This window comes from Prionailurus viverrinus, chromosome F2 (genome assembly GCF_022837055.1).
Source record: "Prionailurus viverrinus isolate Anna chromosome F2, UM_Priviv_1.0, whole genome shotgun sequence".
NCBI lineage: Eukaryota > Metazoa > Chordata > Mammalia > Carnivora > Felidae > Prionailurus > Prionailurus viverrinus.
The window spans coordinates 540,956-561,168 of NC_062578.1; the positions used below are offsets into that span (position 1 = coordinate 540,956).

Here is a 20,213-nt window from a genome sequence, read left to right on the forward strand (position 1 = left end):
CTCTGCCTATTCATCTGCCCCTGGCTATAACCACTGGCAACCAATGATCTTTTTGTAGTCTCCATAGTTTTGTTTTTTCCAGAATGTAATATAGTTGGAATCATACACTATATAACATTTTTTGGTTGGCTTCTTTTACTTAGTCATATGCATTTAATGTTCTTCTGTGTTTTTTCATGGGTTGATAGCTTACTTACCTACAGTGCTGACTAATATTTCATTATGTGAATGTACCACAGTTTATTCATTCACTTACTGAAGTACATCTTAGTTGCTTCCATATTTTGGCAGTTATGAGTAATTGATTGCTCTAAATATCTGTGTGCAGGTGTTTACATGGACATAAGTTTACAGCTCCTGTGGATAAATACCAAGGAGTGTGATTGTGGGGTCGTATGGTAAGAATATATTTAGTAAGAAATCTCCAACGGTCTTCCAAAGTGACTGGACCATTTTTCCCCATTTATTCTTCAGAGCACACGATTTCCAAGGTCCCATAGGTTTCTTATATCTGTGCAGTCCCTTTTTTCTCAAATCCCAAACCCTTTTCTGTCTCTTATCGTCCGAATTCAGTTTAAATGTTGATGATATTCCCACAGTTCCAGCCTGGACCTTCTCGTCTCACTTTTACAGAACTTCCAGCGACAGTCTTTTCCAACTCACGTACTTTCATTCAGTTTCTATTTTGATGATTCTTGAATCCCACATGACTTTGTTAAAACTCCAGACCCGTAAAGACAACTGCCTATTGGTCAATTTTACCTCAGCTATTCCATAGACATCACAACCTGAACATATCAAAACCAAATTATATTAGCAGCTACCCCTCTCCAGATTATTTCCTCAAATCCCTTTCTGGGTGAGCACATTTTTTTTGTTGCCCAAACACATGCTTGGGGTCTCCTTTGAGTCTGCCTTCACTTTGATTTTTCACGTGTGAGAATCCTCGAGTATACTTACATCTCTGCCCTCATTTTCTTTCAAGTGCACCTCTCCTGTTCTTACTCCCACTCACATCCTCTGTTTTCTGCTTTGGTTATGAAGACCCTCTCGCTAGCTGCTTTCCCACTGGCAGGCTTTAGTACCTTCCCTCTCCCATATTAGCGTCCGTTATTCAGAATGTGGTTTGGATAATCATTCCATATTAACATCTGATTTTGTTAGTCCTTGCGGAAACTGCCAGTGGTTCCCTCACGACCTCAGATTAAAGCCAGATGCCCTGCTATGGTTTGCACGGTTCTCGTGCAACCTTTTCTCTTACTGCTGCTTGTAGGTTTTCCTGCATGTGCTGTGTTCTCTCTGGCCTCCTATTAGTGCTCCTCCTGTTCCTTTTCCCTGGAACATGCTTGCTCTTCTCTCTGCCTGATTAACTTACACTTAGCATTCAGCTTTAGGTGGTGGTTCTTCTTCCCTTCTCCCTGTGCCCTCCCTGGATTTTTTGTTACTCTTACATGTTCCCCATGGAGCCTGAGCAGTACTTTGGTTGCAATACTTCTAGCACGTTGTTTTATACCTATAGTAGTTCCTCTTGTCTGTGGTTTTATTTTCCGTGGTTGATTACCCATGGTCAACCACAGTCTGAAAGCAGATGATACTCTTTCTGCCTTATCATCAGAAGGTCATTAGTAGCCTAATGCTACATTCACAGGCCAACATCATTTACCTCACTTCACCTCGTTAAGTAGTCATTTTATCATCTCACATCATCATAAGAAGAAAGGTGAGTACAGTACAATAAGAGTTTGAGAGAAAGACCACATTCACATAAATCTTATTCTAATATATTATAATTGTATTTTATTACTGGTTACTGTTATTGATCTCTTACTGTGCCTAATTTATAAATTAAGCTTTATTACTGGTATGCGTGTATGTGAAAAAGTATAGTCTGGGTACAATTCGGTACTACCCATGGTTTCAGGCATCCACTGAGGGTCTTGGAATGTTTCCCCACAGAGAAGGGGGTACTATTTCATTTCATTTTGACCCTCCCTCCCCGTGAATCGCCGTGTTGCCTTCACTTCTGCATGTGAGTCTCCAGCACAGACCAAATGTGGTTGGTTATTTGCTGACATTTTTCTAGGATAGTGGTTCATAATTGGGGGTGATTTTGTCTCCCAGGGGACATTGGTGATGTCTCGAGACATTTTTGATAGTTATGACTGGTGGGACCGTGCTGCTCTCATCTAGTGGGTAGAGGCTAGGGATGCTGCTAACCAGCTCTACAGGGGACAAAAGAGCCCCCACACATTATCCAGCCCAAAATGGCAGTAGTGCTGAGATTGAGAAACCCTGCTCTAGGATGAAGTGTAAAACTTGAGAGTACTAAAAGACTTTTCATAGCAAAAAGATGAATTGAGTTTGGAGTTCTCAAGTAATGCATGCAAAGTTTTAGTGTAAAGTAACTTAATTTTCAGTCTAAACTGCTCTGGTTCTTTTTTGTAGCCTACTGTTAATATATATTCAGAATTTGTGTTGTTGGGAAAACATGTGACTAGTGCTTATTAATGGGTTATCAGCTACCGCAGTAATTTAAGCATGCAACTGAGATTGTGAAAAGGATAGTGGAACTAAGCTCTATGTTTGAGAAGTTTTTTTCATTTACTTCTCTTATTTTAAATGTATCTAGGAACAGGTGACTACCCAGGCAGGTTTTTGGAGGTGTATGGATGAACGATATCCTTTTTAAGCTGTTAAATAAAGATTTAGGTATAAAATCTTCATAAAAGGCCAAATGTAATAAACTTTTTGTTTTACATAGATTAGCAAATGATGAACATTCTAGTGCCACCCTGCACACTCACACATGCAGGCACTTGTAACCATCGATAGTAACCCTCATGTACTTGTATTCTCTTCACTCTCTTTAGCCAAGTGTCTCCTATAGTGCTAGGGACACAGTCCTTGTTGATCTGTCAAAATAGGGCTCCTCATGAGGGATCCTATGCCTACACTACAAACTGACCAGGTACAGAAGATCCATTTCAACTGAATGTACTGTTTACATTTAAGAAATTTAAAATTTTGTATGAGTATTCCATTAGAAAATGTTACTAATACACTGGAAAATTAGAATGTCAAAGGATAAGTTATTGCTATCATTAGAACAAAACAGGACTGACCTGTACAACCAAGTACTGGGAAAATAAAATACATACCACACTTAAATATTTTACTGTGTGTCTAGGCAAAGACAGAAGTCATCACAGAAAAAGTTTTGATTCTCTCCAGGATTGGCTATGTGATCCGATCTACTGTTTTTTTAATCCAGTTTTCCTTTCTTTTGCTGGGGGGTGGGGAGGGGTGGGGAGACACTGCAAAAGCATTTTAGTTTTTTTTATAATCCAGTTTTCAAAAAAAATTGTAATTAGAATTCTGAGTAGGAGAAAATAAAAAACATTTTAGGAAATGGTAGGAAAAAGTGGCAATAACTCATATTCTTAAAAAGTACAGTTGTTATTAGCCATTTCAAACTCGTCTCTTGAAAATATTATAATGGAATTGTGCTGGAAAAGTCAAGTTTCTGTCTTTATCTTTGGAGAATCCTTTGGTAAGCTTACACCTGAAGAGGCAATTTTCTTTGTATTTGGTTTGTTACAAATAGCATTATTTATCTCACATTAAATTTCAAAATCCAAAAAATACTTTATTCCAGTAGATGTTAGATTACAGTGACTATCATCAGCCATTTACTAGTTCAGTTTTTGAGACTCACTGTATATGGGGCACATTTCTTTTAGTTTACCAAAGGAAGATTGAAATACTTGCACTGAATTTGGTGGATTTTATGAGATAATATCTGGCTTACAACTGGCTTAACACTCTCTTGTCTTTGTGTATATGGCTTTTTTTACTTTGGAACTCATGTCAAAATAAAAGTTTAACCTACAAATAACTGTATTTACAAAGTTATATCAATGAATATAAACAGAAGAGAATGGAATAACAGGTGTATGTAAATATGGACTTGAATAAAGACTTCTCCAAATGTAATTGCATTTCTCTTAATTTTTTTTTCAGAGAAGTTCTACAGAAATTTTGGAATATTCATCAGATAGTGAAAAGGAAGATGACTCAGAGAATGCCTTGTTCATTGATTCAGAATCCTCTCCCAAAAACCACATGGATTTTGGAACTGATGTTAGAGAGGTGATGGAGAGACCAATAAGGCGGAAGGTGAAATCTGCAGAGACCATTTTGTACATGCCCCAGAAGCAGATGTTTCCCAGGACTCCAGGACCATCAGCAAAGATGAAGCTTCTAAGGTTAAATTACATCTCTTTAAATACTTGTTTATAAAGTTGTTATATTTCTTTAAAAATCTAATCCCTGGGGCACTTGGGTAGCTTGGTTGGTTAAGGTCCAGCTCTTGGTTTCAGCTGAGGTCTTGGTTCATGGGCTTGATCCCTGCATCGGGCTCCGTGCTGGTAGTGCAGAGCCTGCTTGGGATTCTCTCTCTCTTCCCTTCTCTCTCTGCCCCTCCCCTGCTCGCTCGCTCTCTCTCTCTCTCTCTCTCTCTCCCCCCCTCTCTTGCTCTCTCGCTGTCTCGCTCTTTCTCTCAAAATAAATAAATAAAATTTTAAAAAATCCAAATACCTAAAAGGTTAACTTAAAAATACTTAACTTGTTTACTTGGAGAGGAAAATTGGCAGAATAGAACTCTAAGTTCAATAAGCAATTATAGAAGTTCTAATTTCTGGAGATGAGTTAGGGAACTGTTTATCTAAGTCAAGCATTTACTGTTTCAGTCCTAACAGCTTACATGACTGCTTTCCTTAGTGGGAGGGTTGTTAGAGTTTATCAAATTTTATTGAGCATCAGTGTTCCAGATACTTAGACAATTAAGACAAGTAAATGACTATTTCTGTTTTTGAAAAAGTTATAAAGAGGAAAACAGAAATAAATATATTCAAATTACTTTTACAAGTACAGTTACAGAGATTATCCAAAGGAACACTTGCAAATGCAAAGATGTACAAGAGAGCAAAGATGCAGATAAGAAACCAGCTGGTATGTGTATGGAGAACCACAAAGGCCAGGCCATAGTGGGTGGAGCAGGGCATGGAAAGGGGCTCAGGATGTGCCTTATGAGAGCCGTGTACCAACCGTGTGTAATACATGGTCTCTTTGTGTTTTAAATTAGAACAAAACAATGAAAGTAACATTTCAGTGAAAGTGAGAACTTGTGGGAAGCAGTGCCACAAAAGTAAACTTAGTAGAGAGATTCAAGGAAAAGGGAGTTTCGGTAGAAAGAGTAAACGTGGCAATGAAAAGCACAGGTTTTGGATATGTTTAGGAAATGTTTAAATAATGAGGCAGAGGATGTGATGCATATTGAGAACCCAATGGCATAGGAGTGGGGACAGTGCTGTGACTTCTAGGATGGGGACTTGAGTTGAGAGGTCAAATGTGGAGATTAGCTGCTAGTGGCTTGAAAGGGATCTTGGGTCCAAAGAGACATCAGATGAAAGGTGAGGCCTATTTAGAAAATAATGGGGAGGACCCAGTAGAGACAGAGTGGTTGGAAATAATTGCTCTGTCAGTGTCTAGGAAAAGGAAGTAGGGGAGGGAAGGCTGGGGAGGAGAGTCCTGTCTTAAGCATAGGAGTAGAGGGAGGAGCATAAGGATGTGACAGAGTCTACTGGGGTGGATGTAACATGGTGAGTTTATTGATGCTTATTCACCATATATATTATGTTATGTTTATAACACAAAATAACTCAGAAGGTCTATGCCCAGAGTGGGTGTGTTAAAGCCTCAAAAGAAAATGGTGGTGGTTTAATAGTCTCTGGAAAGAACAGGAAAGGAAGACAGTTGGAGGGATTTGAATGTCCTTGTTTTTGAAGTTAATGCCATGTAATTACAGAAAGCCACGTCCCCAACCCTACTGAGGGCCTACTATGTGCTGAGCACTGTTGTGTGTCCTGTGTTAGGAGGATGTATGATGAGGGCCCAAGAAGTAAAGTGGAAGTAATGTCAAAAGGAGACAAATTGTATGTCAAAGAAAAGCAGAAAAGAAGGCAGAAAAGGATCAAGACTGGTCATGAGGTGTGGGGAAGGACATTTTGTGGAGCTGACATTGCCTGGGATGAGGCAAGAGGGTGATACAGGGGATCAGATGGTTTTGTTTTGTTTTGTTTTGTTTTGTTTTCTTGGTGAGAATATCCTGAGGCTCCCCCCCCCCCAATCCCTGTGGGAGGGAATTGTTAGCCTCTTACCTTCTCTGTTGTAAATTGACCATATACATTTTTTGTACAGTTGATATACTAGGGTCTGAGTTTTTATTATTGTTTTGCTTCTATACTTTCAAACAAAACTTGAAGTTGTTTTTTCCACTTTCTGTTTGGCATTGAATTCTTTTATATGTGTGTAGATGTATTTGGCAAGAATGCATGAAGGTGTCTGTTTTGTGTGGTTAGTTCTATCACTTGTTCATGTTGTGTCACCCATCCCCCATTACTTTTTTTTAAACAATTAAAAATTTTTTTTTTACGTTTTATTTATTTTTGATAGAGAGAGACAGGGCACAAGTGGGGGAGGGGCAGAGAGAGACAGAGACACAGAATCCGAAGCAGGCTCCGGGCTCCGAGCTGTCAGCACAGAGCCCGACGCAGGGCTTGTGCTCACAAACCACGAGATCATGACCTGAGCTGAAGTCGGACGCTTAACCGACTGAGCCACCCAGGCACCCCCCCCCCCCCCATTATTTTTTAAAAGTAGAATGTTGGTCTGCATTTTAGTAGTAATAATTTTTTTTTTACTTTTACATTTATTGTGTTTTTTTCTTTTAGTTTTATGAAAATATAAATGATATAAAGCACTGTTTAAGGTGTATAGCGTAATGTCTTAACTTACATATATTGTGAAATGACCATCATCACCTCATGCAGATACCAAGAAAAAAAGAAAAAAAAAAAGAGGTTTTTTTCCTTGTGATAAGATCTTTTAGGATCTACTCTCTTACCAGTTTTCAGATATACCATACAGCAGTGTTAATTAACCATCGTCCTCCTTATGTTGTACATTACATGTCCATTACTTACTTATCTTATAACTGCAATTTGTACTCTTTGACCACTTTCCTCCAGTTCCACCCCCCATTGCCACCTCTGGTTACCACAATTCTGATCTTTTTCTCTGTGAGCTTGTGTTGTTTTTGTTGTTGTTGTTGCTGTTTTTCAGAATTCCACATATAAGTGAGATCATACAGTGTCTTTCACTGTCTGACTTATTTAACTTAACATAATTCCCTCAAGGTCCACCTATGTTGTCACAAATGACAGGAGTCCCTTCTTTACAGTGGCTGAATAATATTCCTGTGTGTGTATGTGTGTATGTATACAACACCGACACATACACACATACACACACACCACATTTTCTTTACTCATCTGTCAGTGGACTCAGGTTGTTTTCATGTTTTGCCTATTGTAAATAATGATGCAATGAACATGGGGGTGCAGACCTCTTCAACATAGTGATTTCATTTCCTTCAGATATATATTCAGCAGTGGAATTGCTGGATCATACAGTAGTTCCATTTTTCATTTTTTGAGGAACCGCTGTACTGTTTTCTGTAGTGACTGAACCGACTCACATTCCCACCAGCAGTGCACAAGAGTTTCTTTTTCTCCATATCTTAACAAGAATTTGTTATCTCTTGGCTTTGTGATAATAGTCATTCTAACAAGTGTGAGGTGATACCTCATTGTGGTTTGATTTGCATTTTCATAAAGATTAGTGATGTTGAACACTTTTTCTTATACCTGTTGATCATTTAAATATCTTCCTTAAAAAAATGTCTATTCAGGTTCTTTGCCCATTTTAAAAATTGGATTATTTGTGCGTGTGTTTTGTTATTGAGTTGTACAAATTCCTTTGAATATTTTATATATTAACTGCTTATCAGGTATGTGATTTGCAAACATTTTATCTTATTCTGTAGGCTGCCTTTTTATTTTGATTATTTCTTTTGCTGTGCAGAAGCTTTTAGTTTTTTGTAGTCCCACTTGTTTTTTTATTCCTTGTGGGTTAAGTGTCATATCCAAAAAAAATTATTGCCAACACCCATGTCAAGCCACTTTTTTCCTCTGTTTTCTTCTTAAGTTTTGTGGTTTTATGGGTTAAGTTTTTAATCCACTTTGAGTTAATTTTTGTGAGTATTATAAGAATAGAGGTCTAGTTTCATTGTTTTACATGTAAATATCCAATTTTCCCAGCACCATTTATTGAAGATACTGTCTTTTCTTCTTTGGGTATCCTTGCTCCCTTATCAAATTTTAGTTGACTGTGTATACATGGGTTTATTTTTAGGCTTTGTATTCTGTTCCATTGGTCTATATGTTTGTTTTTACTTGACTGGTATGGCTTTATTGTATAGCTTGAAATCAGCATGTGTGATGTCTCCCACTTTGTTGTTCTTTCTCAGGATTGCTTTGGGTATTTGGGATTTTTGTGGTTCCATACAAATTATAGGATTGCTCTATTTCTGTGAAAATGCCATTGGAATCTTGATAGGGATTGCATTGAATCTATAGATGGCTTTAGGTAGTTGTGGACATTTAACAATATTAATTCTTCCAATCCATGAACATGGGATATCTTTTCATATATTTGTGTTGTCTGCAGCTTTTTTCATCATGATTCTATATATAGAAAACTCGAAAGACTCCCATCGAAAAACTCTTATATCTAATCAACGAATTTAGTAAATAGCAGGATATGAAATTAACATACAGAAATCAATAGCAGATCTGTATGTACAGTAGCAACTAATTAGCATAAAAATAAATTAAAAAGATGATCTCATTTACAATAGCATCAAAACAATTAGGGATGGGCTGTTCCTCTCCCTCTATGCATCACAGCTGTAGTAGAAGGGAAGGTGTAAAATTGGAAGCCTCTGTAAAGAGCAAGACCATCCCTTCCTGGGATGTCTGTTGTGTGGACATCCCAGGAGACACAGGAGGGCAGGATGCCCTCCATGTCTGTTGTGTGGAAAGGAGAGGAGAGATGGCAGTTGCATTCAAGATCACAGTCAGGGAGCCCTCAGGGGAAGAGTAAGAAGATGAAAGGAGCATTCGGAGAAGTTGAGGACACAGAGTTTTTGCTAATGACTGAAGCAACTCCACAAATATGCAGACGATTGTTTTCTTCTTGTGATTTCTAAGTGATAACTAAATAAGGGATATACAGGGGCACCTGAGTGGCTCAGTCAGTTAAGTGTCTGACTCTTGATTTCAGCTTAGGTCATGATCTCATGTTCGTGTGATTGAGCCCCACGTCAGGCTCCCAATATTCAGTGCAGAGCCTGCTCAAGATTCTCTCTCCCTCTCTCTCTGCCCCTCCCTGGCTCTGGGGGCATGTGCGCATGTTTTCTTTCTCTCAAGAATAAATAAATAAACATTAAGTGAGGGATGTCTGTTTTGTGGCCATTCCTTCCAAGTTGATAATGTGTTTAAATGTTAAAAATGATGGGGCGCCTGGGTGGCTCAGTCGGTTGAGCGTCCGACTTCAGCTCAGGTCACGATCTCGCGGTCCGCGAGTTCGAGCCCCGCGTCGGGCTCTGGGCTGATGGCTCAGAGCCTGGAGCCTGCTTCCGATTCTGTGTCTCCCTCTCTCTGCCCCTCCCCCGTTCATGCTGTGTCTCTCTCTGTCTCAAAAATAAATAAAAAAACGTTAAAAAAAATTTAAAAATGAGTTTGATGTGATTAGGGTTGTCAGTCTCAGGCATTCAAACTGGAAGACTGTTGACAATAGGAGCCAGCTTTCTAAACTGACTAGGATAGCTTATGATTGCCCATGATGACAGTTTGTTGACTTCCTTCTGAAGGAGGGGAAAAGGTAATATATTTTGATTCATATGCTGTTTTGTAATGAAAGCACTAGAGCATCATGCTTAGAAAAATCTCTTAGCTAGTTATCTAATAAGGATCAAAGAAACAGTTTTGCATTAAGAAATTCGGTTTGTTGAAGTGAACTCCTATGAAAATGCTGAAAATACTGATGTCCTGATAATCCTCACAAAGATCACCAAACAAAACAAAATGAAACAAAACAAAACCCAGTTACTGACTTTTGTCAGACAGAGTACAGAAAAATACAGGTCTGGGCATCTGGGTGACTCAGCTGGTTGAGCGTCCGACTTTGGCTCAGGTCATGAACTTATGGTTCTTCATGATCTTCAAGGCCTGTATCAGGCTGCTCACTGCTTTAAGTGCAGAGCCTGCTTCAGATGCTCTGTCCCCCTTGCTCTTTGCCCCTCCCCCACATGCACTGTCTCTCTCAAATATAAATAAACATAAAAAAAAAGAAAAATACAGGTGTAAATAATAGATTTTCCTTATCTAGAATGACCATAGCTGTGATTAAAAGAATTGTTGCTTTTTTGTTTGTTTTTAACCAGATTGTGGCTCATTAGCAAGGATCAAGTTAAGTAGTTGTTGGCATTTCAAGTTTGGAGAACATTGAACTTTTCCCTTGTGTTTGCCCCATAGAGAAATGTTACTCTTTGGGCTACCTGTTTTTTTGTTTTAAGTTTATGTATTTATTTTGAGAGAGAGAAAGAAAGAGTGTGCGTGCACATGCACACTTGTGAGCAGGGGAGGGTCAAAGAGAGAGAGAGAGGGAGAGAGAGAATCCCAAGCAAGCTCTGCACTGTCAGCACGGAGCCCAGCACGGGGCTCGATCCCACAAACCATGAGATCATGACCTGATCCAAAATCAAAGAGTCGGATGCTCAATGGAGTGAGCCACCAAGGCGCCCCTTCCCTTTTAAAAAAAATTTTATCTTTTTGGTTCATGACTTTATTCTGTTTAAGTCATAACTAATGCAAGTCAATGCAAAATTGTTTTTATATTTAAGTATGTTGTCAATAATAAAGCCATATCTCCCTATTCTTATGATAAAGTTATTTTTCACAATGCCTATTATATCTAACAGAAAACAAAACTTAAATACATTATACTACATTTAAATTATTTTTCCTCACTTTATATAGCTTATTAAAAATATTTCAATGAAGGGCACCTGGGTGGCTCAGTCAGTTAAGCATCCAACTCTTGGTTTCGGCTTGGGTCATGATCTCATGGTTTGTGAGTTCAATCCCCACATGAGGCTCCACGCTGACAGTGCAGAGCCTGCTTGACATTCTCTCTCTCCCTCTCTCCCAGCCCTTCCCCACTCACTCTCTCTGTTTCTCTCTCAAAAATAAATAAACTGGAAAAAATACTTTAATGAGCTTTTTGGGGAAATGTTGGAATATTTTTGAATTGTTATTCTTTTTCCCTTCATACGGTTTTTGTAGCAATGTTTAGCCCTGTTGAACTAATGCCAGGAATCTTTTCAGATAGGTTCCCCATCAATTTTTTTGTGTAAAAGATAATTAAAATATCTTAACTTTCTTAGTGAATTTTTTATTCTGCATTGGTGTTTTGGATTTTATCTGTGAATAACTTTGCTGACTATATTGACAAGAGTCATTTGGAGGCTCTCATCCAAGATGGCAATATGAGAACCTCTTAGACTCACTTTTCCCTTGGACATGCCAAATCTGTAGCTACACATGAAACAATTACCCATGAAAGAAATCCAGAAACAGTGACTCTTATGGATGAATTAGAAAATAGCCACAGTGAAACAGGTAGGAAAGGGTAAGACACAGTCTAGCCATAAATTTCACCCCAGGCATAGTGACATACAATAGGTAGGGATTCATAACTCCCAGGTTTTCCATAAGCAAAGAGTTTGAACCCAACATCTAACACCCCAGTTCTTAAGACTTTTACTCATCTTTAGATGAGCCTCCAAAAAACACCTAGCTCTGAAAGCTAACAGGGCTTGTGTCCATAAGACCCGCAAGACTATAGCAAACAAAGAAATAGTTGTCAACCTGGCTTGGACTTGCTGTAGTTTTCCCTTCAGGGTTCAGCACAGAGGGAGTAGACAACACTCATCTTCCAGTCTTTTCTTAAACGCTGCCTATTTGTGTACTTTAAAAGCTGCTGCTGCTGACTGAGGGTCAGGCTTCTAATTTAAAAGACATACCTAGGTGCTGACTGCCATCCTCCCCAGAGATCAGGGAGGTCAGCAGATGACATCTCCCTGTACACTCTAGATTTCCAGTGTCTCCCAGAGGGCACATCTCTTGATCTCCTGGCCCTGATGGCCAGGGGGACTTGTGATTTGTGGGTCCCACAGGATGGTGGCAAACAAGGAAGCAATTCTTACCTGATGGTCCCTTGAGGACTCAGAGCAGAGGGAGCAGAGAAAAATGCCCAGCTTCCAGTCTCTCCATGAAAGAGGCCTGTCTGCTTGGATACTTTAAAAGTTGCTGACTTTAAAAGCAGCTTTTAACCAGCCTATATCTAGGTGCTGACTGAGATCCTACTCTTTGGCACACTGACAGGTATTGGCACCCACAACTACTGGGAGCTACTAAGAACAAAGAATGCAGCTTTGCCTTCCACAAGGTTTGGGAGACAACTAAGAGCTCAGGGAAGTCTGAACAATAAGGTTCATCACCTACACAAGACCACTCTATAAAGACTCGGAGAGGTGGCTATTTTACCTAATGCACAGAAATCAACACAGAGACTCCAAGATAATGAAGAAACAGGAATATGTTCTCCAAAAAGAACAAGAAAAACTCCAGAAACAGACCTTAGTGGAATGGAGAGAAGTGATTTGTCTGACAAAGGGTTCAAAATAATAGTCATAAAGATGTTCACCAAGGTCAGGAGAATAATGCATTACCAAAGTGAGAATTTTAGGAGATAGAAAATATAAGCATGCACCAAACAGAAACAACAGACCTGAAAACAATATAGTGACTGTAGAAATTTCAAAAGCCTAGATCAGCGGGAAGAAAAGATCAGTGAATTCAGAAACAGGCAATGGAATTCATCTAAACATAGAAACAAAGAGAGAAAGGAATGAAAAAGCATGGAGATACTTTAAGGAACTTAAAGGATACCATGAAGTGGATGAATATTTGTGTTATAGTTGTCCCAGAAGGAGAAGAGAGAGAGAAAGGAACAGAAAGCTTGTTCAAAGAAATAATGGCTGGGGCGCCTGGGTGGATCAGTTGGTTAAGCATCCGACTTCGGCTCAGGTCATGATCTCGTGGTCCGTGAGTTCGAGCCCCGTGTCAGGCTCTGTGCTGACAGCTCAGAGCCTGGAGCCTGTTTCAGATTCTGTGTCTCCCTCTCTCTCTGACCCTCCCCCATTCATGCTGTCTCTCCCTGTCTCAAAAATAAAATAAACGTTAAAAACAACAACAACAACAACAACAAAGAAATAATGGCTGAAAACTTCCATAATCTGGGGAAAGAAACAGGCCTCTAGATCCAAGAAGTTTATAGAGTTCTAGATAAATGAATCCAAGAAACCCACATCAAGAAATGTAATTAAATTATCAAAAGCTAAAGAAGAGAATTTTAAAAGCAGCAAGAGAAAACCAACTTGATATGTGCAAGGTAACCTCCATGAGACTGGCAGTGGATTTTTAGCAGAAACTTGGCAGGCAAGAAGGAAGTGGCATGATATATCAGTGTTCTAAAAGTAAAAAATCTGCCAACCAAAAATATTCTACCCAGCAAGTTGTCTTTCTCAACTGAAAGAGAAATTAAGAGTTTTACATACTTGCAAAACCTAACGGAGTTCATCAACCTTAGCCTAGCCTTAGAAGAAATGTTAAAGGGGCTTGTTCATGCTGAAACAAAAGGACAAAAGTAACAGGAAAGCATGAAAGTATAAATCTCACTGGTAAATATAAACATGTAGTTAATTTCAGAATACTCTAATGATGTGTAATGGTGGTGGGTAAATCACTTATAGTATGAAGATTAAAAGACAAAAATATTAAAAAATCTGTAACTACAAAAATGTGTTAATGGCTAAACAAGGTGAAAAGTTGTAATTTGTGACATCAAAAACATAAAACATCATAACAAGAGGAAATAGATATATAGAGCTCTAGTATGCATTGGAACTTAAGTTGTTACAGCTTAAATATAAGATGTCTTATAAGCCTCATGGTAACCACAAAGTAAAAACCTGTAATAGATATAAAAAAGATAAAGGGAATCAATACAAACAACTGTAGCAAATCATCAAATTAAAATGGAAGAGACAAAGAGAAGAAGAAAGGAACAAATGTATTACAAAACGCCAGAAAACAATTAACAAAATGGCAACAGTAACTCCATACCTATCAATAATTACTTTTAAATGTAAATGGATTAAATTCTCCAATCAAAAGACGTAGAGTGGCTGAAGAGATAAAAGAACAAGACCCAATTATATACTGTCTGTAAGAAATTCACTCCTTACAGGATCATATAGACTGAAAGTAAAAAAATATAAAACCACATTCGATGAAAATGGAAATCCAAAGAAGGCAGGGCTTGCTATATTTATATCAGACAAAACAGACTTTGAGACACAAACTATAACGAAAACATGATCATTTTGTAGTCACAAAGGTATCAATTAATCAAGAAGATATAACAATTATAAATACGTACCCAACATAGGAGCACCTAGGTATATGAAGCAAATTTAACAGATATGAAAGAAGGCAGAAATACAATATTAGGAGACTACAGCACCGCACTTTCAACAATAGCTAGATCATCTAGACAAAATCATGAAGGATATATTGGACTTAGAGACATTATATCAGATGGACTTAACAGACATTTATAGGACATTACATCTAAAAACAGCAAAGTACACATTCTTCTCAAGAGCACATGGAATATTTTTCAGGATAGATCATATGTTAGGCCACAAAGCAAGTCTTAACTACTTATGAAGATTAAAATCATATGATTTGGGGAAAAGATTAAAAAAAGACAAAACCTTATCAAGACATACCAAGAAATGAAAAAAGATACAAATAAATAAAATTAGATATGCAAGAGGAATTCTATATGTGGTATAGAATTTCTATACCACAGAAATTCAAAGGGTCATGAGAGACTACTGTGAACAATTATACACTGACAAATTGGACAGCCTAAGAGAAATAGAGAAGTTCTAGAAATACACAATCTGTTAAGACTGAAGCAGGAAGAAAATGAAAATCTAAACAGATCAATTACTTGTAAGGAAATTGAATCAGTAATCAAAAACCTCTCAACACAGAAAAGTCTAGAAACAGGTACCTTCACTGGTGAATTCTACCTAACAACTAAAGAAGAACTAATACCAATCCTTCTCAAAATCTTTCAAAAAATAAAATAAGAAGGAACTTTTCCAAACTCATTTTACAAGGCCAGGATTACTCTGATACTAACATCAAAGACACCACAAGAAAATTACAGACTAATATCTCTGATCAACATAGACATAAACATCCCCAATAAAGTTTTAGCAAACCAAATTAAAAAAAGTTTCATACACCATGGTCAACTGGGGTTGATTCCAAGGATGTAAGAATGGTTCAACATACACAAATAAATCAACATGATATGCATACCACATTAACAAAATGAAGGAGAAAAATCATAGGGTATCTCAATCTATGCATAAAGTGCTTTTGACAAATATCAGTATCAATTCATGAGAAACAGTGCCAATAATTTGAGTACAGAGAGAATGTACCTCAACATAAAAAAGCCACATATAGTAAGCCTACAGCTGACATGATACTTCTAAAATAAGGAAAAAGACAAGGATGCCAACTTTTGTCACTTTTATTCAACAGATACCTAGAAGTCCTAGCCACAGCAATTTGGCAAGAAAAAGAAATAAAAGGCATTCAAATTGTAGAGGAAAAAGTAAAACAGTCTCTATTTACAGATGGCATGATATTATATGTAGAAACCCTAAAGACCACCAATAAACTGTTAGAATTAGTAAATGAATTGAGTGAAGTTGCATGATACAAAATCCATATACAAAAATCACGTGTATTTCTATATACTATCCAAAAGAGAAATGAAGAAAATAATCCCAATTACAGTTATATCAAAAGATTAAAATACCTAGGTAGAAACTGCACCAAGGAAATAAAAGTACTGTACACTGAAAAGAATAAGACACTGATGAAAGAAATAGAGGAAGACAAAAATAAATGTGTTCGTTGGTTGAAAGAATTAATATTATTCCAATGTTAATACTGCCCAAAGCAATCTACAGATTCAGCGCAACCCCTTTTGAAATTCCAATGGCTTTTTCCCCAGAAATAGAATAAACAATCCTAAAATTTTCATGAAACCACAAAAGGCTTGAAACAGCCAAAACAATCTGGAGAAAGAACAAAGCTGGAGGCATCACACTTCCTTATTTCAAACTATATTACAAGGGAGTAGCAATCAAAACAGCATGGTATTGGTATAAAAAATAGACACATATTTCAATGATCATAATAGTCCTTTTGTATATATGGTCAATTTTTTTTGTGACAAAGGAGCCAAGAACATACAATGGAGAAAGGACAATCTCTTCAATAAATGGTTTTGGGAAAACTGGGCAGCCACATACAAAAGAATGAAACTAGACTACAATCTTATGCCATACACAAAAACCAACTCAAAATGTGTTAAAGATTTGAATGTGAGACCAAAAACCATAAAGCCCTTAGATGAGGACATGGGGTAAGTTCCATGACATAGGTCTTGGCAATGATTTTTTTTTTTTATTTGATGCCAAAAGCAAAGGCAACCAAAGCAAAATTAAACAAGTGGAATGCACCAAATTGAAAAGCCTCAAAACCACAAAAGAAAACCATTAACACAATGATAAAGAGATTCTTACAGAATGTCTCCCTTACAAGGAGAAAATATTTGTAAGGCATGTATCTATTAAAAGATTGATATCCAAAATACACAATGAACACCTACAACTCAAAAACCAAACCAAAATCAATCCAACTAAAAATGAGCAGAGGAACTGAATGGATACTTATCCAAAGAAGACATACAAATGGCCAACAGGTACATGAAAAGGTGCTCAACATCACTGATCATCAGGGTAATGTAAGTCAAAACTCAGTGAGATATCACTCACACTTGTTAGAATGGTTATCCTCAAAAAAACCAGAGATACCAAGTGCTGGTGGGGATATGGAGAAAATAAAAACCATGTGCACTGTTAGTGGAAATGTAAATTGGCACAACCACTATGGAAAACAGTATGGAGGTCTCCAAAAAACAAAACAAAACAGAAAACAGAACTAACGTTGATCCACCAATTCTACTTTCAGTCATCCATAGGAAATGAAAACAGGATACCAAAGAGTTATTTGCACTCCTATGTTTATCATAGCATTAGTCAAAGTAGTTAATATGTGGAAACAACCTAAAGTCAGCCAGTGGATAAATTGATAAGAAGATGTGGTGCATGCACACACACACACACAATGGAGTATTACACAGCCATTAGAAAGCTGGAAGTCCTGCCATTTGTGACAACATAGATGAGCCTCGAAGGCATTATGCTAAGTTAAATAAGCCACACAGAGACAGACAAGTACGGCATGGTATCACTTATAAGTGGAATCTAAAAACAAAAAAAGAAGTCAAACTCATAGAAACAGAGGGTGATTAAAGTGGTTGCCAGTGCCAGTTGTGGAGAATTTGGTAAAATGGTACCAGGTATAAGATGAATAAGTTCTGAAGATTTAAAGTAAAATACAGTAATAGCTACTACCTTTGAACTTTGATAAGCTGTAGTAGTTTTCAGATTGTTTGAAGAACAATAAAAATCTGGTATTAGTGTAAAAAGAAAATAAAGGAAAACACAATGATGACTGTTGATAACATTGTATTTTGTAGTTGAAATTTGCTAAGAGGCTGGAGCTTCAATGTTCTCATACACACAAAAGTTAAATATATATGGCAATGGATTTGTCAATTAACCAGATGGGAGGAATCCTTTCACAATGTATACATATATCAAATCACCACAATGTACACTTTAAATATTTGTTTTATTTGTCAGTTAGACTTCAATGGAACTGTTAACAAAAAAAAAAAAAAAAGAAAAAAAGAAAAAGTAAACACAGAAAACAGAACATGTTTGTATACAAGCAGGGCCTTCTTGAACCTCCTGCATGACTTTTTTTTTTTTTTTTAAATAATGTGAGATAGGTTTTCACTGAATTATGATTGTTGGTCAGAGGTCATGGTGCTTCCATTTCTAGGCTTTGGTCCATCTGATGATAATTTCTTTAGGCAGATAGAGCAGAGATGCTCTGTGAAGCACTACTACATCTCCGAATGACTAAAAACAAGCTCAAATGCTGATTCTATCTTACGGCTCCAGATACTTCTACATGCAGAGAACTGTTCCACATTTATTTTTACTCTTCCTTTTCATCTTATAATTCCTACAGTTTACTTGGGAGATTATACAGTTTACTTGGGGATGTGGCCTTAACCGTATACTGCTTTCAGATTGCATTTTGTCTTTTTTTCTTTTTTTGATAGCCCTAGGATTGAAAACCAACACTTGACAAGTAACTGTCTAGATCATTGTACAAAGAATAGTGTCTTGCTTTTTTTCTTGTGTTTATTAGGAGTTTCTTTTTAAGAGGCAGTAAGTATATCATTGACGCTGAGTTTAGGAACTCTGGAGACAGACTGCTAAGGTATGCCTCCAGGGATGCCACTTATCACATGTGTCACCTTTCACAGGTGTTTGATTTCTCACTGCCTCCCTCACTTTATCATGTGTAAAGATGAGGATGACAATAGTACCTACTTTTATAGTGTTTAGAGGAGTATAATGAGCTACTTTCTGTGAAGAGAATGATATGAAGAAGAGCTTACACATATATTAAGCAGAGGTAGACATGTATGTAAAGTTGAGGTTCTTTGGCATATTTGTGATTATGAGAATTTTAAAAAATTGTTATATGTCCCACACATTCAGAAACAATAGTGCCTATAGGAAAACAAGTGTCTATACAAAAACAATGATAATATACATAATATGTATGAAAATGAGGTCTTTCAGTCATCTCAGTAGAAAGAGCTTGTAGGGCACAAGTAAAAATCATGACAAAATCATAATACCAATGACTCGTGTTTCTTGAAGGTTTAAATGCCAGGCACTATGCTAAGTCTTATCTGGTTTCAACAACTATATCCTCATCTGGCTAGTTACATAATATTGGAGAATTTCCTCTTTCTAAGCTCTGATTTTATCATCTGTGAGGTAGTTATTGATATCTGTTCTTAATAAAGGTATATTATTAGAATAAAATGAGATAATGTAATGAAATGATCAGTGAGCTGGTACGTAATTATATGAAATAATATATTGATAAATTATGTATAATATAATCATAATGGTGATTAACAGCTGATCCTGATTTTTCTTGACAGCACAGATGTTTTAGGAGCTGCTGACTTCTCTGACCCTAGGTAGTTTACTGAATCAAAAAAATATATATAATATATATGTTTATAATATACATACCAACGAATATACATATTATATATGATTTAATAATATATTAGCATAATATAAGCATTATATTATGTTAATATGCAACATACTTACATTATGTTTATTATATAAGGATATATAACAATGTAATTATATAATAATGTATAATTGCAACATGTATAATGTATATTATATATAATACATGAATATTAGTGTAATAATATAATTAATGTATTAGTGTAATAATATGTAATAATACTGTTGTATATATTATTCATTGATAGGTAAAGGTTTTTGTGAAGTATGTGCATTTTAATCATCTTCCTGCCATACATGGAAGGTTTTGGGTTTTTTAAAAATTTTTTTATAATGTTGGTACCCTTGTGGTGTGCTTGTGGTTAATAGTCATTTGTCTCTGTGGTCCCAATAATGATCCCATACCTAAATTCTCTTATTTGAGTATTCTGCCTATCAACAGTTTGCAGGTTTTATTCTTGACTACAATTCTGACCATGCTTTAATTTATATGTTTTGTCCCTGTCTGCTGAGTAGATTGCGAGGCTCCCCTGTGGCATGGTTCATTGCCTTCTTTTGATTCCTGGCATCTAGCACTTTGCTAGGTAGAACAGGAAACAAGTGATCAGTATATATTCATGGAATAAGTAAATTAGGAAAGAATAGGAAGAAAGTCAAATTGACATGAGAGTAACCTGTATTTCTAAGAATCAGGAAACTGAGCTTCAAGAAATCTTAAAGAATATTGATCTAGGAGGATTCGGCCTCTAGGAAGATAACATGATGCCAAATAAGTTAG

General features: G+C 36.9%; 1 protein-coding gene across 7 annotated transcripts in view; it reads left to right on the forward strand.

Moving 5' to 3' along the window:
* The window catches only part of SPIDR (scaffold protein involved in DNA repair), a 509,126-nt gene that overhangs the window by 173,635 nt on the left and 315,278 nt on the right, over positions 1–20,213 (forward strand). For all 7 annotated transcript variants that reach the window (XR_007148501.1, XR_007148502.1, XM_047841985.1 and 4 more), the window contains one exon: positions 4,021–4,265. Coding sequence is in view for 5 of the 7 variants with exons in the window: in XM_047841985.1 (XP_047697941.1) it covers positions 4,021–4,265 (245 nt within the window). In the remaining 2 variants the exon portion in view is untranslated. The remainder of the gene's footprint in view (positions 1–4,020; positions 4,266–20,213) is intronic.